This window comes from Vigna umbellata, chromosome 5 (genome assembly GCF_029865625.1).
Source record: "Vigna umbellata cultivar VRB3 chromosome 5, Vumbellata_1.0, whole genome shotgun sequence".
Classification (NCBI taxonomy): Eukaryota; Viridiplantae; Streptophyta; class Magnoliopsida; order Fabales; family Fabaceae; genus Vigna; species Vigna umbellata.
This window is the reverse complement of record NC_142169.1, coordinates 46,603,654-46,614,057: the sequence shown is the minus strand read 5'-3', so window position 1 is coordinate 46,614,057 and position 10,404 is coordinate 46,603,654. Positions and strand designations below refer to the sequence as shown.

At 39.4% G+C, this 10,404-nt stretch overlaps 1 protein-coding gene across 1 annotated transcript; it reads right to left on the bottom strand.

The window, feature by feature from the left end:
- Positions 1 to 9,213: 9,213 nt before the first annotated feature.
- LOC148198489 (uncharacterized) lies at positions 9,214 to 9,900 on the bottom strand. The gene has a single exon (XM_088116339.1). It carries the CDS (start codon positions 9,898 to 9,900, stop codon positions 9,214 to 9,216), a length of 687 nt encoding a protein of 228 aa, XP_087972465.1.
- Positions 9,901 to 10,404: the final 504 nt, after the last annotated feature.

The following is a 10,404-nucleotide window of genomic DNA, read 5'->3' as shown; positions in this document are numbered from 1 at the left end:
GTATAATAAGCAGCAGCAGCAACCAACCTTGTGGCAACAATTATCTATGCTTAATGACAGATCAACAAGGTTGGAAGAAACTCTTCAGCAATTCATCCAGAAAACTGAATCTTCTCAAAAGAGCACTGAAGCTGCTATAAAGAATTTGGAGATTCAGATGGGTCAGATCACCAAGCAATTGGAAGAAAGACCCAACAGAAACTTTGGGGCTAATACTGAGGTTAACCCCAGAGAAGAGTGCAAAGTGGTCAAGAGTGTAAATGAAGAGATCATTGAGTTGGAAGAAGATGAAACAGAAGAGAGAAGAGAAGAAGAAAGAAAGGACACTTTTCCTTTTCTAACAAATCAGGAGAAACCAATGGATTTCACAGATTTATTCAAAATGGTTGATAATGAAGCTCCTTGGGAACAAATTCTACAGAAAATAGCAGTTTACACCAAATCAGATGAAGGAACCTCTACAAAAAGAAGACGTAGAGAGGATGAGGAAGAAAAGTGTATAACTGTTAAGAAAGAATCATTCCCACCAAAAGCAGCAGATCCAGGCAGTTTTTCTATCCCTTGCATTATAGGGAAGAAAAAGGTAAAGAAAGCTCTCCTTGATTTAGGCTCAAGTGTTAACTTGATGCCTTATTCTCTATTGGAGCAAATTGGCCATGTTGAAATAAAACCTGTAAAGGTTAATCTTGTAATGGCTGATGGATCTTCAAAGGAGCCATGTGGGATTGCAGAAGACATTGTAGTTTGTGTTGGCAAACTTCAGTTCTTGGCAGACTTTGTGGTGATGAAGATGGAAACCGAGAAGATACCTTTTATACTTGGAAGACCGTTTATGAAAACGGCCAGGGCTATCATATATGTGAATGAAGGTATAGTGGTTCTCCAAGACGGAGAGGAGAGAGTGGTGGTGGATGTCTTCAAAGATGAAACACAAGCAAAGGAGGAAGAAGCCAGTTATAAAGCTGCATTTCGAGATGCACCCATAACTAGAGGTAAAAATAAAAATCTTGAGGTTTCTGATAACCATTGTTTGTATTTTCAGGCACCCAAGGTAGAAGAGATTGGAAAAGGAGAAGAAGTTCCTAGAGACTGGAAAAAATTAAAACTCCAACTTGGCATACCTGTAAGACTCAAGAACAAGTTGTGGGTTATAAAAGGCTTTAAAGAGAAGGAGATGATAGAGATAGAGTCTCCATATTCTAGAGAATCCAAAACAGTCCAAAGGAAGCAGTTGAAAGGTTGGTGGAAGGACTACATCAATTATAAAGAAGATGGAACATGAGCTTTAACAGGGTCAAGCTAGTGACGTTAAAGAAGCGCTTGCTGGGAGGCAACCCAGTAGATTTACAAACTTTTGATTTGGTTTTATAATTTGTAATTTGTGAACATTATTCTGGACATTATTTTGTTGGATTTAGCATCTACTGAAGGATGCTAGGTGGTTAAGTATCTACTGAAGGATACTAAGTTTGTAACACCTACTGATGGGTGTTGGTGAGAAGATTTTGCACCTACTGATGGGTGCTGGTAAGTTTGAAACACCTACTGATGGGTGTTGGTGGATTTTGGGTCAGGCTCGTGACGTTAAACAAGCGCTACCTGGGAGGCAACCCAGTTGATTGATTGTTTTCTGTTTGTTTATTTTTAGGATTTGCATAAGCATTTTTAACATTGAATTGCAGGGAACCTATGAGGGGTATGCTAGGAAGGCACGTAGGTCAAGAAAAGAAGGAGAAGGGCACATCACGAAAGTGCCGCTGAGCGGCAATTACCGCTGAGCGGTACTATCGCAGATGGGCTTAAGTTCCCCTTAGCGGAACCCGAGCCCATTGGGGTATTTTTAAACCCTAAGCTGCGCGTTTTTATATTCTTTCAAGCTCTTCTCTGCATTAAAACTCCCACATATCTCCTCTTAGGTTTCCCACATCTTTTTACTCTTCCCTCTTTAGAAAATTTCTCTTCCACTCACTTTTACACTAGTGTGCTATCAAAGTTTGGGGTTGGAAGAGAGCATTCTAGTTTGGAAGCATTCTCATATCATCTAGCATCTCCACCCAAGTAAGTAAAATGCATTTTGTTCATTCTAGGGTTCTTGAAATTGACTGTGATTGTCAAAGCATGAATATTTAGGGGTTTTGATTTCTATGCATGATTTGATGATATATTTGATGTTTGAACCGATTAAACTGCTTGATTATGAACTGGAAAACTGAAAATTGCATTTGGGTGGAGTTAGGACAGTTTAAAAACGAGATTTGCAAAAATCTGCAGATCACCGCTGAGCGGCATTTACCGCTGAGCGGCACTCTGCCAGATTTGCTTTTTCTGGTTTGTTGCGTGTTTGAATGTGGCACTGGTGGCGCTGAGGGGAAATTCTGGCCCTCAGCGGTGGTTTAGCTTCAAAAGGAGTTTTGTTTTGTGTTTACTAATGATTAACATCATGTTCTGTGGTTTTGGATTTACGTTTGAATGCAGGAATGGCATCCTCTTCAGGAAAGAGATTGAAAACCATGGCAACCAAGAGAAAGGAAAAGGAACCAGAGCAGCCCCATAATGGCAGGTTCCTCTCTAGGAACATGAGAAGCACTTTAGGGTGGTTCAGGACAGGAGACTTCTAATGGAGAGAAAGGTTGGAATGATACCTAACATTGCTCCTCAATTTGGAGAGCAAGTGTTAGGGAATGATTGGGGGAAGCTAGCCACTTATCCATCACCTGCCAACATAGCTGTGGTGAAAGAATTCTACACCAATGCAAAGAAGATTGGTGATTATCCAGCTGAGAATTATTTGGGCTATGTTAGAGGCCATGCTATCAGGTATGATCCTGACTCCATCAATAACTTTCTGGATACTGTGTGGGCTGGTGAGCAATGCCAGTTTGCTCTTAGCATGGAGGAAGGTGCTGACTTTGAGGATGTTGAGAGAGTATTGTGCATACCTGGAGGACACTTCCAAAGGAATAGATCTGGCTCAGTGGTTAATATTAGGAGGACAGATTTGACTCCTCTTGCAAAGTATTGGATGGCATTTTCTCATGCCAACATTCAGCCATGTTCACATGTGTCAGATATTACTCTCAGCAGGGCACTCTTCATCTACTGTGCTATCAGAAACTTGAATGTTAATATTGGGCAGGTGATAGCTGATGAGATTAGTGTGTGTGCTAACACCTCAAACAACAAAGCACCACTGGGACATCCTTCTTTGATCACTCACCTTTGCAAGCTAGCTGGGGTGGACACTTCTGTTCCACCATTTGAGAGGCCAAGAAAAGCTATAGATGAGGCCTATTACAGACAGTACTGTGGAGGTGAGGAGGCAGCCCAGCCAGTGCCACCACGCTAGGCTCGTAGAGAGAGAAGGCCAGCACAGAGCAGGACTTCTGCTGATACTCATGAGGCAGAACCATTCCAGATGAGGGACATGTATATGTCTCTTATAGGTGCTCAGTTGCAGTCCATCCACAGAGGGCAGGTGGCCACGGCTGAGATGATAGTGGGGATGTATGATACCCCTCCAGCACACAGGTGGACTATGGATGAATTCCATAATGTGGTAGCTTGGCCAGAAGAACCATGGCATGGAGGAGCTGAAGCAGCTGAAGCTTCAGCCCGAGACATGGATGAAGATGAAGCTGAGGAGGAGGATGCATTTGATGAAAATGATGATGAAGAGGAAGAGGAAGATACAGAGAGCTCGGACTGATGAGGAGCTGAGATAGCATTTACTGATGAATGCTATCATATGATTATGCTTTTGTGGTTTAAGTTTTCTGAACTTATTTGTTTTTGTTTTTAGATTAGGGTTTGATGTACTCTATTGAACACCTGGTTTGTTATGATGGTTTGCTATTAACTGTGATTGTGTGATAAGTAATGCTTAATGATGCTTATTGATTGATTGATGTTGAGATGATGTGCACATTAAAATGCTTATACAGGTGATTCACAAGCTTTGTGAACAAATGCATAATATCATGATTGTGATTGTGAAATTAAGCAGGATGTGCATGTCAAATGTGAATGAGCTTATATGTGAGGTTTTGAGCTCCAGAGTTGTTATTGTTGAATGCTGTTACTTTGAAAGCATGAATGACTTTGCCCAGGTTTTCTATGATTGAATCAATTGCTTGTTTTGCATCATATGATCAAAGGCCGTGTTTTTGAAACCCTTTTTATTGGCCAAATTCATAAAGTTAGCCTTCTAAAAGAGAACACGTTGTGTTCTATCCTTTGAACCCTTAGCCTTAAATATACACTGAACACCCTTGATTGAAAATCTTTACCTTGAGTTAAGTAGAAGATCTTGTGTGGTATTGTTAAATGTTCAAGTTTGGGGTTATTGGGGAAACATGAAAAAGGAAAAAGCATTGAGCTAAGAGCTAAAAAGTAAGAATATGCAAAGAAAAGAAAAGAAAAAGAAGCAAAGCTCAATGCAAATGCAAAAGCAAAGGCAAAAGAAAGTTGGGAATGAATAAGAAGATTGTGTTGTTATGATTCTCTTAACTCAAGGATTTTGTGATCCAGAAAAACCAATTTTCTTGTTAGCCCAGCCACATTATAAGCCATTGAAAAGTCCTTGTGATGATGCATGCTTGTGAATGTAATTGATTGTGGTTAAATGAAAGGCAAAGTTGATTCATGTGACATTGTGATAGTGGAGTGAATGAGTGAAACACTTTACCTCTTATACACTTGTGTGTTGAGTGAAACACTTTACCTAGTGAGGAAATATTCCATAAGCACATGAACATCCATGCTTAATTGATTGATCATTCATGAAAAATAGCATTTGTTGGAATTTAAATGACTTTGTGAACACTAAAGCATGTGCACATCTTGATTGAACTCTTGGTCTTAAGTTTGAGTGAAGTTATTACTTATCTTGAAAAGAGGATTTTGAATGAGTGAACCATCATATGAATTGGTTGGAGATGGAGTTACATTTTATTTGCTTGAGGACAAGCAAAGTTCTAAGTTTGGGGTTGTGATAACAGTTGAAAAACTGTTATTTTCATGCTTAAAGTTGATACTAAAAGCAACCTTTAGACTTAGAAACTAGCTTGAAATCATGCCTTTTGTTTATATTTTCAGAAATAAGAGAGCTGGACAGGTTTATGCTTGATTTAAGTGTTCTTGTGCAGGTTTTGAGGTGAATTTGGTGAAAGAAGGGAAGAATAAGAGAGAGGACATTAGAAAAGACAAGAAAGAGTGCAAAAAGGAGAAGTCGAAGGCACCGCTCAGCGGCAAACTACCGCTGAGCGGCACTCAAGAGGTGACGTTGGAACCGCTGAGGGGCAAAATGGCCGCTGAGGGGAAGAAAGAAGACGCGCAATCACCGCTGAGCGGTAAATACCGCTGAGCGGCACTTTTTGGGCTTGGACTTTTGTAATCTTTTGTAACTCTAGATTAGTATATAAGGGCTTGCACGTCCTATAGTTAGGCATCTTTGGCAGAAACGAGGCAAACACTCTCTCTTTCACCCCTTTGAAGGAGGATCTTGGATGCTCAGGCTACCTCTTCACCTTTATTGGGTTTATTCTTTCATACTTTCATTGTAATTCATCTAGGTTCACCATGAATATGGTGAACTAAACCTTGTATGTTTGTTGGGGAGTCAAAGTAATCTCTTGAAGCTCTCATATATGGATTTGTTGAGTACATCTTTGAATTAAGACATATGCTTTCTTTCATCATTAGTTAGGGTTTTTCCTCTTTGCTCAATGCTTGCATTGTTTAACTCATTCTAATGCATGATTATTGGTTTTGTTGATACGGACACGTACGGGGAAATCTAGATCCGGGGAATTTCTCCCAATATTATACTGACAATATTATATTGGTTGCCTTTAAGCTCCTGCACTCATGAACTAATCATTAGGAATGCTAGGAATTGTATGAACTATTTGATTAGGGAGAAGCCATCTAGAATGGTACATTAGAGAGTGGCATTAACAATGATGATTTGAATGTTGAATTCCTAAAATATATGAGAGTGGATGAGATGAAATTGACCCCCAACAACATATTCATTCATATATTTCCTTGAAAGTGTTTATCTTTTGTCTTTGTCATTGATCAATTCATGCATACATATTTAATTTTCGTCATTGCATATTAAACTTCAATTATTGTGTTCTTAAGTCTTAGCTAATCAACAAATCACATAACTAAACTAGGCCGTGAGTCCTTTGGGAGAACGATACTTGGTCTTACCAAGTTTATTACTTGAAACGATTCGGTCATACTTGCCGATTGTGAAACAAGTTTGTGACATCATATTTTGGTGCTTACAAATTTGTCCATCACACTTATGAACTGATCATTAGGAATGCTAGGAATTGTATGAACTCGTGATTAGGGAGAAGCCTTCTAGAAAGGTACATTAGAGAGTGGCATTAACAATGATGATTTGACTGTTGAATTCCTAAAATATATGAGAGTGGATAAGATGAAATTGAACCCCAACAACATATTCATATCTATAATTCATTGAAAGTGTTTATCTTTTGATTTTTGCCATTGATCAAAATTCATGCATACATGTTTATTTTCTGTCTTGCATTTTAAACCCCAAATATTTCGTTTGTAAGTCTTAGTTAATCAAGAAACCACATAACTAAACTAGGCCGTGAGTCCTTTGGGAAGAACGATACTTGGTCTAACCAAGTTTATTACTTGAACGATTCGGTCATACTTGCCGATTGAAAACAAGTTTGTGACATCATAATTTGGTGTTCATAAATTTGTCCATCAACGTTCCCATATCGACAAAATCAATAATCATGGCATTGAATGAGTTAAACAATGCAAGCTTTAAGCAAAGAGGAAAAACCCTAAATAATGATGAAAGAAAGCATGTATCTTAAAATAAGATGTTAAAACACAAATTCCATATATGAGAGTTTCATAAGACTACATTGAATCCCCAACAACCATACAAAGTTTAGTTCACCATATTCATGGTAAAACTAGATGAACAATAATGAAAGAATGAAAGAGATAGAAAAACCCTAGAAAGAGAAGAGGAGAGCCGTCACCATCTCCCAATCTACCCCCAAGGGGTGAAAAGTGTGTTTCTTCTTCCTCCCAGCCAAAGATACAAACCCTAAGAACACCTAAAGCTTATATACTATTCGTAAAATTACAGAAAATTAGGCCCAAGCCTAAAATAGTGCCGCTCAGCGGTAAGTGCATGAGTTGATTCTTCCCCCTCAGCTGCATTTTCACCCCTCAGCGGATCCAACGTGAGTTCCTGAGTGCCGCTCAGCGGTAAACTGCCGTTGAGCGGTATTTGCGACTTCTCCTTTTGCACTTTTTGATGTCTTTTCTAATTCTATCTCTATCCTTCTTCACTTCTTTCACCAAATTCACCTTAAAACCTGCATAAAACACTGAAATCAAGCATAAACTTATCCAGCTCTCTTATTTCTAAACATATAACCAAAAGCATGATTTCAAGCTAGTTTCTAAGTGTTAAAGGTTGCTTTTAGTATCAATTTTAAGCATGAAAATAACATTTTTTCTACTGTTATCAAGTAGCGATGTGGGACATGATCAATGCTCTAGGCCAGGCAATAAATGATCCTATGGCCTCCCCCACAAAGTTAATTTCTGGAGTGGGTACTGGCACTTGAGCCTGGGGATCCCGAACCTCGTCAATGGTCACACGTACGTGCTGGGGTAATATGGCAACAGCATGAATAGACTACCCTTCCTCAAGCACTCGTCCGACAGCCACAATGCGTGAGGGATCCCCATCAACCAACAACTCATATTGACCGCTATACTGAGTGGGGTCTACAGTAGAGCATGATCCTCTAGTGTTGACACGAGGTGGTGTGGGAGTTTCATCGGCCCCCATGTTGCCTTGCGTCATGGAATACAGCTTTTCTTCAAGCGCTCTTTGTATTTCTTTTTGTTCTTGTAGCTGCTCCATGAATCATTGCTCCATTGATCTCATGCTTTGGTTGAGTCTTTCGTCCCACTGAAGATCCATCTGCCTCAATGTCTCCTGACTCATTGATGGGGTGGTTTTCTATGTAGGGCCAAAGTAGTCACGAAGACCAATCGCCCCAAGAACTCCACGTACACGTCCTGGGTGCTCGGGCCTTCCAATGGTCGTTGTTAGAATGTCGTCCCTACCTTGGCCAACAAATTTTCCCTGAGTCTGCTGCTCAACCAACTCATCTTGTACATAAAAGAACCAAGTTACTTAGAAGAAATGCTGTGATAGATACACAATTACAGAAACTGTTTATAATTTGAACTTACAATTCTCTGTGAGATCAAGGCAGCTGAGGAAGATGTCATGTTCCCATCAGATTTAGTCCGAGCAGCCTTCCACAACTCGTACCTAGCAGGTGCAGGTGCTAGGTCCAGCGACTCAAGTCCCAAGGCATCCGCTCTAGATTTTCTCAGTTTCTTCTCCAGTTTTGCATATCCACCTCGTGATAACAAGTGGGGTGCATCGTTTAGCCTTTGTCTTTCTTGGGCAGCTAACCTTTTACCCTGTGAAACCATGTATATAAATAAGTGTAAAAACATAAAAACTCAATGAAAGACGATGTTAAGAAACATACCTTCCATTCCTCAGACTCTCTAGATGCACGAAACTGCATCCAATCCTCCTCTATGAATGTATATTGCTGACAGGGATTTTCATGTTGCCTATCTCCAAAGACATATAGTTGTGTCAGCCTTGTCTTGAAATCCCTCCATCTTATCGCTATATGCGATAACACTTTCTTTCTAATTTGCATTGTGTTTGGAATATCAAAATGTTGTTGTTTAAAACAAAAAACTTGGTATTCCAAAAGAAAACATAAAATATAAGTATATCACAAATTGCATGAAGTATAAACATACCTGAATATCTTGCCATAAGAGGTTCTTGTCGACCTCTGGGACGTCATCCCAAAATGCATGAAGGATAGAGACATGACTTTTTGCAAACTTACCCAGATAACTCCTAAACCTCTCAGCATTTGGCCTTGATGGATGACCTGATCTGGGGTCGATGTCAACATGTCTCCTCTGACCATCCACGCGTCCGGATGTCACATTTGCCACTCAGGTGACACCTCGTCCACGTCTGCTCTTTCCCAATCCTGAGTCTGAGGCCGACATACCTGAAAAATTAAACAACGTTAGTAATAATTCAATTATGATGAACATACACATAAAGTCAATAAAAAACAAAATATCAACCTATTAATTAATTGTTTTTTCCCAAATGCCTTCGTTATGATCACTACGAATTGCTTGCATGACATCGACAACGTCATCAACTAGGTCTTCAGTGGGTCTAGATGCAATAGATGTTGTCTCAAGTATTTCAAGAGAATCGTCATCATCATGTCCATGCATGTTTTTTCCTTCTAAGACCACTGACAATTTTTTATTCGCTGGATCATTTACGTAGAATATTTGTCTTGCTTGACTAGCCATGATAAATGGTTCATCAGTGTAATTCATCTTGTTCAAGTCTACCAATGTGAAACCAAGGTCATCTGTCATGACACCAGAAGTTATATCAACCCATTTACACTTGAAAACTGAAACTCTAAAAGTGACGTAATCAACTTCCCATATTTCTTGTATTATTCCAAAATAACTGATGGATGCTGTGATTGGATTTTTGTCTTTAGAACTAGCAAAGTGCACAACCTCAACTTGTAGTGTGACGCCACTATTTTGAACTCTGCTTTTGTCATCTTCTAGCTTTGTCTGAAAAGAAATATTGTTTATATAGTACCCGCCATATGTAATGACATCTGTGTTCGGCCCACGAGATAACCTCAATAAAGTTTCAGAAACATGTGGAGTTGCATAAATCTTTTTCTTAAACCACTGCAAGAAGGTTTTCACATGTTCATTAAGATGCCATTTTTCACTCATTTTTGGGTTTGTTGCCTTTATTTCATTAACATGGTCAGAAATGTAAGGAATCACATCAACAATGTTGTTTAAGACGTACAAATGAGCTTGGTCAATTTCTTTTCTGCTAACACTTTGAATTCTCACACCTCGAACACCCTTACCTTCACATTTTCCTTCATGTCTGCTCTTGGGAAGACCGACGGGTTCACAAGATGGCATATAACTTGAACAAAATTCAATGGCTTCTTCTGCAACGTATCGCTCTATGATTGAAGCTTCTGGTCTATACTGATTCTTGACATATCCCTTTAAGATCTTCATGTATCTATCAATTGGGTACATCCACCTTAAGAAGACTGGCCCACATATTCGAATTTCTCTGACTAGATGAACAATCAAATGTACCATGATGTCAAAAAAGGAAGGTGGAAAATACATCTCCAATTGACATAGTAGTCTTATTCCCTTATTTTCCAATTCATCTAAACCTCGACGGTCAACAACTTTCTTGCAAATGGCATT

What these genes read in the sequence shown, in the direction of transcription:
- LOC148198489 (XM_088116339.1), bottom strand. Translation starts at nt 9,900, where the DNA reads ATGAGTGAAAAATGGCATCTTAATGAACATGTGAAAACCTTCTTGCAG.